At 28.4% G+C, this 17,512-nt stretch overlaps 2 protein-coding genes across 3 annotated transcripts; one reads left to right on the top strand and one right to left on the bottom strand.

Annotated features, from left to right (window-relative positions):
• Positions 1-611: 611 nt before the first annotated feature.
• On the top strand, positions 612-3,040 carry LOC100169213 (signal peptidase complex catalytic subunit SEC11A-like). Its single transcript, XM_001943253.4, has 5 exons — positions 612-659; positions 759-868; positions 1,028-1,177; positions 1,240-1,417; positions 2,990-3,040. Exons 1-5 carry the CDS (start codon positions 612-614, stop codon positions 3,038-3,040), a joined length of 537 nt encoding a protein of 178 aa, XP_001943288.1.
• A 1,646-nt stretch (positions 3,041-4,686) lies between these two features.
• LOC100160342 (COP9 signalosome complex subunit 4-like) lies at positions 4,687-14,693 on the bottom strand. Of its 2 annotated transcripts, XM_016807361.2 has the most exons (10): positions 14,176-14,693; positions 13,955-14,034; positions 13,695-13,816; positions 13,483-13,619; positions 13,304-13,415; positions 11,830-12,019; positions 5,572-5,742; positions 5,314-5,514; positions 5,072-5,238; positions 4,687-4,817 (listed from the first exon to the last, which is right to left on the bottom strand). In XM_016807361.2, exons 1-9 carry the CDS (start codon positions 14,256-14,258, stop codon positions 5,102-5,104), a joined length of 1,233 nt encoding a protein of 410 aa, XP_016662850.1. In that variant the 5' UTR covers positions 14,259-14,693; the 3' UTR covers positions 4,687-4,817; positions 5,072-5,101. The 2 variants fall into 2 exon arrangements, with proteins under 2 accessions (XP_016662850.1, XP_001943227.1); XM_001943192.5 differs by having other exon boundaries at positions 4,687-5,238.
• Positions 14,694-17,512: the final 2,819 nt, after the last annotated feature.

The raw sequence follows: 17,512 nt of genomic DNA, 5'->3' as shown, positions 1-17,512 counted from the left end.
GGGAGATCATGTGATCTATTTATCTATGTATATATCACTATATGCATGATACTACCCCCCTTCTCCAAGAGGAGACATGTGCGGTCTTCACTCCCAGTGGAGTGGACCTAGTTGGAAACCGGATGACGCAATCGGACGACAGCACGGGAAAATGGTGACTGCGTAGAATCACACACATTTTTTTGCACTTTGCTATGAATCGAACCGATGACCGTGTGAGTCGTAAGTCAACTGTGTGACCACTGCGCCACTCCGGCCCCAGAATTGTATATGAATTATTTATTTTGCCCAAATATCTTAGACATTGTATACAATGTCCGGGCACTATATTACAATGACTAATTTGTGCACCTGGACCGTAACATATCAAATACGTGAACATCAAGAACATAGAAACGAGATAACAATATGTCCGAGATAACATGATATGTTTGGCAAAATTTCGAAGCTAACTTCAAGCTAGTAAATAATCTCAGAATGGCGTGTTTACGCGGTGTACAACTTTTATTTTAAATAAATTGTCTGTTCGTTCTAATTACACTATAGATAATTCTTTTTCAAATTTGAAATTATATTATTTTGTATATATAGTTTCCTTACCAACAGTCACGATGTTTGACGGATTTATAGACGATTTGAAACTCATGAATAAACGACAAGTAATAGAAAACATTTATGTTATATTATTTTCATAATACAGCATAGCTTTTTCGATATTGTTTGTTATATTATTTATTTTAAATAACTCATGATTTTAGGTTCTCTATCAAGTATTGTATTTTGGAATGATGATTTCAACTACAATAATGATATGGAAAGGTTTGAAGGTTTTTACTGGTAGCGAGAGTCCAATTGCTGTTGTTTCAAGGTAAAATAGACATACTTTTTTCAAACATTTATGATTTTTATTATATGTTATCTTCAAAATTAGATACTTAATTAAAGATTTTAAATATTGTTAGTTATTTTCGTTTTTAGTTGCATGAATTTAAAAACCTCGTGTTTAAACATAATTAATATTTTACAGTGATAGTATGGAACCAGCCTTTCATCGAGGTGATATATTGTTCCTAACAAACTATGAAGATGAACCAGTCAGAGTTGGTGAAATAGTCGTATTTAAAATTGAAGGACGTGATATTCCTATAGTGCACAGGGTTATAAAACTACACGAGAAGTTGGTTTGATTTAAAAATTATTTTTTAAAAATATTTTGCAATATCAGTTTTTTTTTTATAGAAGCAATGGCACAATTAAATTTTTGACCAAAGGTGACAACAATAATGTAGATGACAGAGTATTTTATGCTCCTGGCCAACACTGGCTAGAAAAATCCGATATGATAGGCAGAGCTAGAGGATTTTTACCATATATTGGAATGATTATAATTTTAACAAAAGAGTACCCTATAGTCAAAGTATGTATTGGGTTTTATTTTATTAAAATTAATTGCAATTTTAGTGAGTTTTTATAAATTCTATTAAGCAATGCTTGAATTCATAATTTTTCTATGTGATGATATTGTTAAAAAAAAAAAAAAAAACTAAGAAAGTTCTTTACTATATAATAGGCTTAGAGTATACCTCGTTATTAAGTAAATCACCGTAATGGATTTGTTAAATTTAAAATTATGATATATCATTGAAAACCAATTCTGAGCAGGGTATTTTATATCTAATTTATATTATCATTAATAGATAATTAATGATAATTGATTATTTTAACATGGTATTGAAAAAGATAAGCATATTATATTATTATTAACTTATATATCATTAGTGAGTAATGATGTACCTACTAAGTAATGGTATGAATAAGTAAATAAAAATGTAAATAGCTTGAAATTAGATTAATTATTTTGAAAATGTAATTTCAAATAGAAATTAGAAATTAGAAATATATGTTACTGTTAAAAGTTTCATATCACTACCTTCAATTATTATTGAATGACAATAAAATTACTTAAATTGTTGGAGAAAACGTTGTTTCTTTTTTATGTCTAAAAAAAATTGTGACCATGTACTTTTGATATTATTAGAATGCTGTAAGAACAACTTATGAGGAAAATTGTATTCAATTTCAAGTCTTAGCTAATAAAATAAAACTGCACATTTTATGAGTTCTTAAGTGCTAAAAAAAATTTTCTAAATGTATCATGTTTAGAAAATGTTAATATAAATATTTTGTGAATGCTTCATCAAAATTTATTTTGTCAAATATGGTGTTGAGAATTGTGTAAATTACCAATTTATTCCGCCATTTTTTAATCATGTTGAAAATCACTGATCATATGAAAAACATTGGATTTTATTTATTTATTTATTTATCAATTAATTAATAGACGCCAGTCAGCATTAACATATTGGTAATATAACAGTTAATGAAGAAATGATAGTTTAAATGTGAAAATTATTGATAACATAGATAATAATATTAAATCTAACATAATAATAACTTAATAATAATCATAAAGAAAAATTACTATGAAGTAAACAGCATCCTAATTTTGAGCGTGGCAATAAAACTAAGATACAAAGAAATATTATTGTGTATAAACATTAAATGTAGACTTAAGTGGTGTTAATTTTGTTACTAGTAAATCAAATAATAATTATAGTCCATTCACCAAGAGAACGCTACTTGACTTGGCCGCGCATCCAAATGACAGCGCTCAACCGACTTGAGATCTAATTTCACCCACTAAGCAGACCGTTATGAACCATCACAAGCCGCCGTAAACCGATCGCCTGATGGTGAGAGATGCGCAGACTACAACAAGTTTTGATCGCCGTCCAGTGGCGTTCTCTCGGTGACCGGACTAGAAGCATTTCTTATTAAATAGATCACTATATTATAATCATCTGATTATGGATAGTTAGAATATAGGAATATTATAAAGAATTAATAAAAGCACATTAATGTTTATTTAATATTATTTAATATAACATTATATAATTTATATACCACTTAATTAAGTTTTTTTTTTTAGTTTGCTGCTTTAATATATCTTGGACTAAATGTACTTGTTCACCGTAAATAAACCATAAATCAATTTGAGCTAAGCCAAAGAAAATTTGGAATTTTTATCTTGTTAATTTAAATTTGCGTGATGTGTGTTGAATGTTTGCTGCTAAGCTTTTTTTATTCTCAAATATTTTGTGTTGTTCAATTGTTAGAGGCAAATTATGAAATTTTTTTTCAATCAAGCCAAATTAAAAAAATCTATATTTATGAAATATATTATTATTAAATTTCACATAGGTACATTTCAAATATTAAAATTAAAATAATTTATTGTTGTACACAATTATTTTTATAAATTACAATTGATTATTTGGAAACGTTAAATATTTTCAATTTTAAACTACTATGTTAATTTGTATATATTTTACTATATTATTAATAATAAATTATGACTATCATAAACATTTTAAAAATAGTCCTCTATTCGTTCAAAATAGATTAGTCAAAATTATTAGTAAATACTACTTGTATTATAATAAAAAGTACCTAATATAAATATTGTATTTATTTAACTATTTTAATTTTCTGTCACTATACATTATTTATTTCAAAAAAATTATTGGTATTTGATGTGTTCAACTCTAAATAATTAATTTTATCAATGACTTACAAGGTTGTTTTTCTTAAATTTGTATCTATATAATATTCTCCTAACTTATGTTTTTAATTAATAAATCATTAATATTTGATCATTTATTTTTATTATTGAAATTGTTTTTATTTAATTTATTTTTGATTGATATTGTCTTATTAGTTGAATATCCTTTGTATTAAATACTCATAAATGATAGATAATTGACCAAATGATTATGCTGTGTAAATTATAAGCTAATTATTTAACACTGTAAGGATTAGAGGAAGTGTAGTAAGCTACAGTTTTCCTATAGAGTAGAAATAAGGTTAGCGACCATTCTCAATCTAGCAAAGAAATTGGGAACAATGATATGTTTTAATGACTCGTTTGAATAGAAATTAATCTTTCATCACTATGTTTTGTTTAATTTCCTCATTACACTGTTTGGATTTTGATGGATTATTACTATTGCTAGATTATTATATATATGATAACTCAACACAAATTATACATTTTTCCAATTTTCCAAATGTAATAAACAATTTAAAGTTTGGCTTTAACTGAACTCTTTATGGTTATTAGTCATCATACCTACTTATAGTGTTTTTCTATTTGTATTGATGTGTTTTTTTTTATTTTGAATAGAAATGTATAAAATATAATATTAAAATTTAAAATTTATAAAAATATATTGTTGATGGTAGTTGAAAAATATTTAAAATACAGTCACAATTTTATTTATAAGCATTTATTAGTTTCAATGGACCTAATATTAAAAAATAAGAAATTATAAGTAACCGAGGGGTTGAACAAATAAAGAGAGATTGACATAATATAGATTATAGGTGAATAAATAGGGTACAGAAACCACAATGGTTGTGCCAAAGACCGTAATGAAAATAACTAAAAAGATTTATGTTAATTATTATTTATACTTATAATATTATGAACAAATTTTGTTAAAAATTAACAACCTAAATACATACATTTTTAAAATTATTGAATGTCAACACAAATTGATAAAAATTAAACTTTTGATACAACATTTGATAATAAAAATATTATAAACATAATATATAACTCTATATAAATATACATAAATCAATGTACTTAGGGGGATTGCAAACAAAACATTTTTCAGAGTTCAATATTGGTAATTTTTTAAGTGTGTGCATGATGATCTTGTAAATGTATGTGTAGTAATCATAAGTGTGTGAGACTATAATAAAAAATTAATAACAGAGCGTTAAAAAGTCACCAACTTTGTGTCTTGCGCGTGAACAATAACAGATATATTATGCTCATATGTATGTACTTTTAGTCAATCCTACCGATAGACATCTTTAAACTGATCAGATTTCATTAATATGTCAACATTTAAAATTTCAAGAGTATAATCCCATGACAATGTTCATTGGTGTGATTGACAAAAGATTTATTTGTTTTGATTTAAATAAATGACCGTTTGCAAACCTCTTATTAATTGTATTCCAACAATGACATTTAAACATCTGTATGATCTTTCTTATCTTTCTGTAATGAACTGTTTGCCAATAAGAGTTCATTCATACGGTTAAACTGATTGTTCAGGGATTCAATAATTTCAGTCCAAGATTCTAACAATTCATTTGGGTTTCGGACTGTGTACAAAAAGTTATCATTATAACAAATTATAGAATGATGTGCAAATGAAATACCACAAAAATGAGACTTACGTTTAAATGTTATAAAACCGTTTTTCTGATTAATTGAACCTTCTATGCGTCCTTCGGATATCATTCTTCCTACCATTAATTCGGCTTTACATGGTTCAAATCCCAACAAGCGGCCAAGTGACTCAATTTTGATATTTTCATAAAGTCTTTCGATAGATTGAATATTATGTTGCGCTATAGCTTCAACCAATATAGATGTGCCTACAAAATGTTTAAATATTATGTCAATGTATTAATATGTGCTATTGTAAGAATTACCATAATTTGTTTCGGCCTTCTGATGTGGCAACAACAATTTTGCTATCTCATTAATTTCATGAGATTTAATGATTTGAAGCGAACATAGTTTTCCAAGAGTTGAAGTTTTTATAAAGATTTTACATCTTTCATCATCAAACAATGATTTCAACAACTGAGTTCGAATTTCACCTGTGTTAGATCATAAAAAAAAATTTGTAGAACATTAACCGGTTTAGGGACACATAATATAGTCTATTATAATACAGAATGTTATAAAACCATTGTTAAAATAAAAATGTTAAAAAAGAGCTATTTGTAATAGGTATTTGAAATGAGTAAGTATTATTTAACTAAAAAAAACTAAAACTTATATTGGTTTTATTGTTTGTATAGAAATCAAAATTTTAAATATGAACAGTGTAACCCTCAATAACAGACACCTCTTATAAGTATCGGAACAAACTACACACCTTCTACAAACTGAACAATCTGAATGCAAACAAAATATCAGCGACCACGAGTATCTGGTATTTAGAGATTTTACTGTAATATCAAACTACTTTTAGAATATATTTTGTGTGTTCTAGGTCAAGAAATTGCGTACATAATCAATGCAGTAGAAATAAAGTAATATAATAAGTAGCCCATGATTATAAAACCAGAAACTCATCATAATGTTTTTACATTTAAGTCTGATGGAATTTACTTTTAACTCAAGGCCAAAATAGTTTTCTATTTGCCAGGTGTTAAAAAATGTAGTATAATTTAAATTCAAATGTTATTGATATTATAAGATTTTATACTTCAGTATCTTTAATAAATTATTCAACAACTCGAACATATATTATTGTAAATAGTGGTGCACAAAAGATGTGGATTAAGGGGGTTTGAATCCAGACCACATCATAGAAATTTCAGAGTTAAATTTGTTTTCCCAAAAATAAGTTTTAAAAATATTATTTGATGTTTTAAAAATAGCACGGCAACCAAAAAAAAAAAAATTATAATAATAAAACAAATGACAATAATTATAAGTACCAAATGATTTTAGATACATCTTTCTCGGGGTATCTAGCAGAATAAGCAGAGGGCAGTCGCCTAGAAATCTAATAAAATATAATTATATATATTTAATATTACAATAATAAAACTTCAATTTTTTTAAATTATTCTATTAATAACTTTAAATCTAATAATAGGTCAATTCAATTGAATATTAAAAACAATAGTTAAATGGATTATTCTAAACATACAATTTGCAATTAACTGCATTAGTAAAACAGACACAACACGTCGTGTTAGTCGTCTTCTTGAACACATTTTAATAAAATATATTAAGACCTAGCATACATAATCAGATAGATTGATGTCTCAACTTCATCATTGGCCAAAAGCATTCAAGTTGGAAATTGTTCGAACAAAGTTGATTGAAGCTGCAAGTAACTTTCTCTGTGGACGAAACTTCACTACGTTGTCTAATTTTGAAAAATAGTTTGTGTCCACATTTCCAAATTCATCCACATCTTTGATAGAGTGTATGAAATTATTATTGTCACATAGGTATTAAATATAAATGAATCCTAAGCCAAGTACTTCCACGATAAGCCACGAATGTGTCGTGAGATCAAGCTGTTGTCAGTTTGTTGAGACAAAATATAGTTCCTTTATGGTCGCCACCATAAATTTCTCCAATATCATAATTTGGTTTGGTGGGTATAAATGGTTCAGAACTAGTTGTGTTGGATCAAATGTTTGTAGATATTCTACCACCAGTGGCGTATTTTAAATTTTTTTTTTTTTTCCCGGGTTGGTCCAATAATTCCAACATATAAATAGGTACTGATATAAAGAAATAGTTTTTAATAGATTATAAGAATAAAAAATAGTTGTTTTATTATATTTTATAATTTTTAAGTACAAAACGTTAAACGAATATTGAAGTATGCCTCATAGCTCGGATAGTTGTATATCATTAATTATTATCAGTACACGTTGAAAATTAATATTATTTTGATAGCAGTTTAATAATATGTTGTCAACTTTGTGTTAACACGTAAAACTAATGAAAGGTTTAAATTATAGAAATATGACATTATGACAACTGTCGTCCATATCACTCTGCTAATCTCTGGACAGAAAATAAATTACGTAGGTTAACATGATTCTAAATTCTAAATTCTAACGCCGTCGTTCAGTAACGAAATACATACATGAAGTAAATGATTCTACAACAATTGCCTTGTTTACAAAGCAAAAATTCAAATAGATTAATAATAGAAACCTATACTGTCCTATAGAAATAGTTTATTGGAGAATGATGTGAGTTGTCAATTCCTTACGTTAAGAATGTTTGGACTGTTTCGAGAATTATTGATGTTTATCTAATACGGCTATTTTATAAAGTGGTAATACATACAATACAAGGAAAAGTTTCATTACGCGTGGAGGCGGGTTTTTAATCGTTCGACCGTTGGCTAATTTTAAACTATATTTCATATAAATATTATGTTCACGGGAAAAAACCATGTCCACGCGTGCTTACATAAATCGGGGTATACAAATATGTAAGAATTGTTTTTTTTTTTGGAGAGATTCTGAGGGGGGGGGTCCAGGATGGATTTCACCATGTTAAAGTAGCAAAACATAATCAAAAATATACCTCTTTTACTACTCCTTTAGGTCAGTTTTCATAGCTATGTATGCCTTGGTATTTGTAATGGACCTAGCATATTTCAACGATTTGTTAATAATGTTTTTAAGAATCTAATTAAGCAAAAACGTATTATAGGATATTTTGATGACGTTGTTATAGCAACAGAGACCATTAACGAACACTTGAGTATTATTTTTGATGCTTTGAAATTGATGAGTGCGCATCAACTTCAAATACGGTTTGATAAAAGTCAGTTCATCAAAATTGAAATAATATATTTGGGATACTAAGTTAGTGTTGAATGGATCTGTCCAAATCCAAGAAATGTTTCTGTTATTCGTGATTATTCAGTCACACTAATCCCAAAGCTGTTCATAGTTTTCTTGGTCTAGCGTCATATTTTTGTCATTTATACATAATTTCTCTGTTATGGCTAAACCATTATTCAATGTACTGCAAAAAAATGTACCATTCTATTTTGACATAGACAAATTAAATTCCTTTGAACAAGTAAGCTTATAGACCACCCTATTTTATGTCTGTTTAATCCTAAAGTTGAAACTCAATTGCACTGCGACACTTCCAGTTTAGGATTTGGTTCCATCTTACTCCAAAAGCAATCTGATAATAAATTTCATCCAATTTTCTATTACAGTCTTCGTACTTCAGATGTAGAATCAATGTACCATAGTTTCAAATTGGAAATGCTCTCAATTATTAACTCCACTAAAAGATTCCACATATATTTGCAGGGCATTAAATTAAAAATTATAACTGATTGTAATAGTATTACTTAAACTCTCAAAAAGAAGGACATTAACCCTGAATTGCTAAACAAACTACTGATATAGAAATAAAATAAATTGCTGAGGATTTAGAGAATTGTGAACACCAATTCAAAGTTTAATATGGAATTGAATTATTGATCCTGACTTAAGTTCAAACCCTTACTCCAACAATTCTATTTCATTTAATAAATATTTACTCACATACAAATATGTACATAGTAAGATCATATTACATATGCATAAAATAAATGAGTTATTGTCATTGAGTTATGTATATCTTATGTCATTGTACGCGGTAATTTTTAATGATTATAGATCAATGATATGGAATTTTGAAAAAAAGAAAAATCGTGTTTTATATTTTTAACAGGCAATATTTTTTATAAAAATTTCATAAGTTTTAAACACGCAGTTATATCAATAACAAAATCAACTTTATTTTTTCAAATGGTAACCAATATATTTTTTAATGGATTCTGGTAAAGCTTTTTTTCTGAAAATGTTGATAGTAAAATCATTGGTTTTGATTCACTAGTTAATTTTATGGTCATTTTGTATGTGATACATACCATTATAGGGAAGCTATGGTTCAAATTTCAAGTATACACCATTTCAAGAAGAGCACCAAAAAAAATATTGCATTTTAGATTCTGAGCGGAGCGAGGAAGCTATTGTTTTTACAATGGTGTTTATTTTTTTTCTTTTTCTTTTTATATCCTGTATACAAAATTTCTTCCAGAAGGAGTGTTTCGATTTCAACATATAGTACCTTATCTTTTAGGAAATTGGATCAAGATGGTACTTTAGAGAGATCATTTTCCGATTTTCTCAATAGTTATTTAATGCCACGAGAAAAACCACTAGAAAATTACGAAAAAAAACGCTAAAAATGGGATTTTAATTTCCAACGTTTTGTTTATCACCATAGATACGAATAAAAAATTATAATATTTTAATATTAATTCAACTTACGTGATAAAATAAATAATAACAAAATATAAAATATCCAGACTGACAAACCGTCTCCACTCAGAATCGTTTTTCTTATACAATGATATTATATCTTTGAATTCGAGTCTAATACAACCATTATACAATGGCCAATTTGTAACCTACCGTACAGCAGAGCGACATCTACTTACCTGCTTTTTTTTTTTTGCTACACAATTTTTTTTTTAACATCCATACATAAGACATCAACAATAGGTTATAACATTATGATCCAAATTAACACTTAATATTTCCAAACGTTTACAATACGAGGGAACTCTGACCAAATAGGTATGTACGCAATGCCGAAAATAAATATATTTAATATATATATAATATACCGGGTGATTCTTTTATCATTTAATACTCATTATTTCAAAAAGTGTAAATTTATATAGCAGAGTGGAATGGTACGGGATTACACCGCGAAATGTTTGTCCACTTCTCCGCTCATCTAAACTTTGAATATTTATAACTCATAAACTACTCGTCCCAAATTCGATTTTCATGAATCAAAATACTAGGAAAAATATTCTGCCTTGGGATATAAAATTAAAACCCAATGTTGTCATTCAAAAAAGTAAAAAACTTAGAAAATTATAAGGATAAAAATATTTAAAAATATAATTTTTTAAGAAAAACGTTGGTTTATAAGCGACTTGAAACTATTTAAAAAAATTTTAACTTTTTGAGATAATGAGGGTTCAATGATAAAAAAATCACCCAGTATTTTATTCCAAGTGATATCACAGTTACAGTTTTAAGTCCAAATTGATCAACAAACAATTGACTAATTACCAGAAAGAAAGAAACTACAACACTTGTACACAAAAATCTAATCACAAAACTGATGAACAACACTTATTATCACATTTTAATTAACACAGATGCATCTACCTATAACTGATAAGGGTATATCACTGCCATAATTCAACAAAATTAAATATTAGAAATATATGTTAATCATATTATAGTGAAATATCACTGGCAATATATAATGTCATAAACTTATAATATATTTCCAAATTTAAGATAAATAAACTATAAACTACATAAAATTCACTTTCACTGAGTGTTATTATAAATCATAATGAAAGAAATAGTAACAATAGTATTGAAAATAACAATAACACAACACTGTAAGAGTTTCTTTAAGATAAGAAATAAACTTTGATGAAATATATAAATGGGGTGTAAAATGAATTAAAGGCATCAATAAATTAATTTATAGGTAGTAGGTATATTTTAAATTAAATTGAAACAACATCTAATGAAACAAATTAAGACAAATTTAAAATACTACAAAAATAGTTCAAACCGGCATCATGCAACAGAAAAGACAAATTAGGCAAAATAGACCACACACATTTCACCCATGGGCCCTCATTCAAAAAAATACTATATTTTTTAGATAAGACAATAATTGTGGAATTATTCCAACTTGTGGTGTTTAAGAAACTAAACATATAATAATATGTTTACAGAATGCAAAACTACTCAAGATACAAGACAACATTTATTCATCTTAAACTCCTATATCTATCATTGAGACGTGACAAATCAAACAAATCAATTAATTAAACTTTAAACAAAAAAATTAATTTGTATTATTTTATTTAAAAAAAATAAAATGTTAGCACCAACCTATGGTAACCTAGCTAGGCTGTTCCCTCCCACCCCCCCCCCCAAAAAAAAAAAAAAAAAAAAAATAGTCAGTAAATAACACAGTTAGCCATTGGGTATTTACTAATAAATATATTTTGAACTATCTTATGTTATTTATAATAACAAATATTTATATAACACTTGTACCAGATTCTATCAATATCATCTTTCATATCTTACCGGAAAATGATAATATCGTACAGACAAGGGTATTCTTCAATGCTGTCAAACGTTCATTTACATTTAATGATTGGCAGTTAGACAATTCATGATATTCTTGTGCAGCCTCAATAAATTTCAAACGGAAATCCAACATTCGTGCATAACAAACTTTATAAGTTAAAAGAAGATCATTGTTTGATGTTAAAAACTGAAAAATAATATTTGTATTAGGCCATCTGTGTATTTGCGTTTTACTAACGCAAAATTTTCTGCAAAAATGCAGAAATGATAATAGAATTAGTATAATATTCAGTCTATCGATATAACTGTAATAATATTGAGGGTACATTCGATATGGGCACTTATTTACTTTCAGTGCTTACGCTTATATATTTGCATTGAACTGTTTCGTTTAAACATAAGCGCTCACAGGTAGGCATCTAGAGGAACATGAATATTGATGGCATGAGCGTTGCAACGTTATCACTACACCAGTAATGAGAGTTTTTATTTTATTTAAACATTTTTTATTTTTGTTTAAAATTGTACAATGTACTTAAATTAAGTAACAAAAAAAAATTAATTTTAGATGAAAGTTTGAAACCAGTTGTGAAACGGCTTACAGTTATTGTGATATCTCTTATCATATTAGATTTGAGCATTCACTTTGGGAAATAGCACTCACACTTTTATTGTTCTACCCTGATGGAATAAGAGACAGTGAGTGTTAAATCATGACTTAACAACTATATTCCGTGATGTCCTGGTTGTAGTCTGAGCATTTCAATGCATCAACACAAACGATGAGGCAGCGCTTATATGCGTTTAAATGCACCATGTTGAATGTACCCTTTATATCATCAAAAAATGTTACCATGATCTAATTTGTAGTTTAAACAATTATTTTAAAACTTAGTTCCATCACATAAATATGGATCGACCAAAATACAATATTTGTTTAAAAGAAATATTAATAAATTTAGTTTACAGTTGTACCATTGTATTATACCAAATGGGCATTATACTTTAATTGGACGGTTTTTTAGAGAAAGGGCTTAAGTCAATTTTGGACATTTTCAGTTTATGCATTAATTATGTGTGAAATTTCAAGCCGTGTTGAATGAAACCACTGTAGATGCCATGTGGGATTCGGTTTATGAGATAAAATAGAAAGCGTATGGTAAGTCGTTTTTACAGATTTTTTTTTATGAAAAAAGGCCTTAGTCACTAATTATAACTTATTTTAATGAAAAAAGGCAATAAGTCTTATAAAATTACATGCACTAGGTCTTAAGTCATTATAATTTGAAGAAAATAAATAAAAACTAAAAGACATTAAGCAGTAAAATAACAAAACATATGATTATGAATACAAAATTTAAAAACATTAAAAATTTACAGTTATGTTTTTTGTGTCTCCTGAAAAGTATCATTGACTTAAGCCCTCTCTTAAAAACCGTCCAATTGTATTTTTATTAAGTATAAACCATACTTTCAACACTGAAGTTTTTTTAATGTAAGGATCCGCTATCAATGGATCATCATCTTCCATGTAAAGTTGTGCAATTTTCAAGTATAATTCCATTTCATAATCAACAGAAAATCTTTAAAAACATTTTAATCTTGTAATAGATAGCATAACAATATAGGTACTATGATAAATGTATTCACCTGTAATACGATTCTGCTGGAATGCTGGCTAGAAAATTGGCTGCTTCCTTCCAATTTTCTTCTTTCTCATAAATGTATGATAAATGGTGACAGATAATGGACATATGATATTCAAAATTAACCTCTCTCGGTTGCATCTAAAATAAAATAAAATGATAAATACTTTTGTTTGCAACGTATAGGTACCATCAATATAGCAATGTTCTCCTTACTTCTTTTAGCATGAATTGAGCCAATAGCTTATACTGTGAGTCCGGCAATACGGGTAAAAGCCGCATACAGAAATCGGAGAACATCTGACGAGATACGAACAGGTTGACGTTATCTTGAGCAACTGAAATTGAATGCATAAATAGTGGTGTTTTTAAGATAAAAAGAGAAAACAATAGTTGGATAGGCTCGGACGTTTGATTAGATGTGTGTTAACACATAACTACTAATATATATAGACTGTAATATGTTAATTACTTACGGAATTTGATGACTTCTTTCAACATTTCCAAAACATCGGTGGACCATGTTGAAATTACGTTATTCAATAGAATTCTACACCTGTAATGGTCCATCGAAAATATTATTATTATTATTATTATTATTATTATCATCGACATTGGTCGGGGTATATCCGCGAAGGACATGACGAGCAATCATCAAATTCCCCCCGATACCCACTTATGAAAAATATTAACTCACTTCGTAATTCGTTGAATGTCAGACGAACTCGAGTCGAAGATGCGATCCAACTCATTGCGGACTTCCTCGACGGAGACGACCATGATTTATCCGTCCAAGTGCAACTGTGCAAGGTGCAATATTAAAATAATGAACAAGAATACGGCTTGCGAGATACGACTGATATAAGATATGAGATGGGTATAATATAAACAATGGACGAGCGGACAACGACTGCGATTTTACGCGGCACCCCATGACCACTTGTTGTGTTGTGATGTGTCGTAGGCGTGGTGGGGCGGAGTGAGGGATGAGTGGTGTGTTTTTGGCGGAAAATTTGGCAACGGTGACGACGCCCGGTGTAGAGACACGCGTACTGTGAACAGCTGGTTAATGCCTAATGGCAAAGTCGACTTGAAAATAAATTGATTTGACGAACCGATCGGAATTCACAAAATATTACACAGACGGATAGAACGATCATTCGACGGAATTGTCGACTGTCGATAAGCATGATATAGTAGCCGTGTGACTGTAAGACTGGCGACTGCGTGTGTGGCAGTGTGTGTGCGACCGGGAACGGGAAATCGGAATTGCAACACCCGACCTGACCTATAATAGACGAACGGCTGACCCGTACCGGCGATGATAAACATTTAATCATATTATAATAATATAGTATAATTATATTTTATAATGATGTTATTTTATCATGGGCGTTCTGTCCGATACGCCAGTCTCTAAGCAGATGTTATGCGGTATAACATCTGCAGTACCCATATCATAATAGTATTATTATATTATATTATATATAATATAACATACTATGGATATACTTATATTATACTTATCTATGACGGCGACCGGCGGTCAAAGGCTAAGGACAGACCGATCCAAGCGCGCTGCGTGCTTATCTGGATTCTTACGATCCTTACGCAGCTGCCGGGTCGCGTTCTGTTTTTCCATTGACGTAATATTTAATAAATAATAACATTTTTTGGGATTGTGCATTTGTAGAAAAATACAATACTATTTCTAGCATATGTAGGTAATGTAAAACGTAGATCAAAAAATTAGGGAATTTAGGCCCTACTGTGAATTCAATTTTGAAAGTTTATACCGCTATTTAATCGTTTTTTGAATTTTTTTAAATAGGCACCTATTTTGAATTATTTCCAACAATTAACACTTAGTACCTACACACAATTTTAGAGTTATTATTTAATTTTATAATAATTTATAATAAGATTTCATAATATAATGAGAATAGCTTAAATACCTATACCTATACTACCTATACCTACTCTATTCCCCGTAACTTTACCCCACACTTTATTTTTGCACACGCAGAGTACCTATGATGAAAATATTGTGACAATACAGTTCAATAAACGTATAGGTACACCGGTGTGTTTCGCGACGTGAAGCAGAAGGACTACCTACAGTGATACTGTATTGTCACAACGTTTTCACCATAGGCACTCTGCGTGCGTAAAAATAAAGTGGGTAAACTTATGGGGAATAGAGTATATAGTATAGGTAATACCTACTATTTATGAGTTCCTATCTCGAATAGGGCACGGCTGAAATAGGTATCAATTAACTCGTATCTCCATTTTTACAATAATTATTGTCCAGACGAGATAAATAAAACAATGAATATGTAATAATCTATTATAATTAATTTTTCAATAAAAAAGTACTTGAATTTGAAATTGGTATAAAATAAAAAATAAATACATTTTAACAGAATGGTAGGTACCAATATAATAACCTATAGAACCATTAGACCCTACCTATATAACACTGGGGGGCAAACCACTAGTCAATATTTTGTACACCAGACTTCCAACCATGTGTACTTCCGTGTACTTCCTTGTACTTCCCAGTATTTTCATATACTTCCCAGTACTTCCATGTACTTCCAAGTACTTCCATGTACTTCCCAGTATTTTCATATACTTCCCAGTACTTCCATGTACTTCCAAATACTTCTCAATATTTTCATATACTTCCCAATACTTCCATATATTTCCCAGTACTTACATATACTTAGAACTCCAAATATAAACCAATATAATATTATGTGTTCTTTAAATTTCTTCAAATTTTTTTATATTTCTACCTAGGTTAATACCCCAGTTAATAAAATATACTTTCACAGAATTTATTTTTAATTCCTTTGTTGTGTACTTTTTAATACTAGGTACTTCTGACAATATCTTTATATATACCTAGGTACATATTAAAATTCTATACAAAATTATTTAAGTAAACCAATGTAAGCTATGGTGTATTATCAGTAAAATATAGGTACTATAATGTTTGTTCGAATAACCTGTGGGTCATGATCATAGATAATATAATATAATATTCTTATATGATCTATGGTTACATTACATGTTTGGAGATAAATAATGTTCATGATATAAAAGATTGAAAATTTGAAAAGCGTAGACATAGAGTCATAGTCTATGTTATATTATGTATATAAAATTTAAAATTCATGAAAAATCTAAGAGGTGAAATCAAATAGATATTGATTATGGGATGTTTTGTTATTTATTGTTATAATATGTTCATTAAATCATAAATAATCCAATAAATATTACACAACATAATTTTAACATTAGAATAAAAACCACAGAAACAAAATTAAAAATAAAAAAAACAAAATAAATTACAATTTTAATAGCAAATATGCACCGAATAAGAAAGTAAAACAAAATTTAGTAATAATGATAATAATAATGGTAGAATACTTAAATTTATTTTATTTTAATTGTTTGTAAATTTTTATAATCTTAAGCTTCTCTGATCTTTTTATTTCAAATGGACTGAAACCTATCAACTCTATAGGTCCATAAAATATATATTTTCTTGGTACAATTTGAATATCATCATTGATAGGCCATTTAAATTTGTCCAATTCTTCTTTTAAGAATTTTATTGTGTATTGGTTTTCATTAATATTAATTACTCGTCCAATATACCATCCATTGTCATATATAACAGCATAATAATGTTCAACTTAAATATTTATTATCTCTGTATTTTTTTCATCGTCACTGCTTTCAATATTTTCAGAACTAGGGTCATCATTCAAAATTAATTGTTGGTCACTTGATTGTGAGGATCTGTCCTCTGCAGACTTTTCCATACTGGCTTCACGTGTGCCTTTTTTTTTTTTACTTTTGCCCTTTCTTCAAAGGAAATAGGTTCATTGGAGTCTTCCGGTCTATAACTTAATCTATTATTTGAAGTGTTAATAAATCTTCTTAACCTATCACTACTTACTCGGTCGCGTGGTTGTTCCAAAAGCCAACAAAGTGAAGATTTTTTAATTACCATTGATGTT

Source organism: Acyrthosiphon pisum, chromosome X (assembly GCF_005508785.2).
Source record: "Acyrthosiphon pisum isolate AL4f chromosome X, pea_aphid_22Mar2018_4r6ur, whole genome shotgun sequence".
In the NCBI taxonomy this organism is placed as follows: domain Eukaryota; kingdom Metazoa; phylum Arthropoda; class Insecta; order Hemiptera; family Aphididae; genus Acyrthosiphon; species Acyrthosiphon pisum.
The sequence above is the reverse complement of the archived record's forward strand: the minus strand, read 5'-3'. Positions and strand labels throughout refer to the sequence as shown.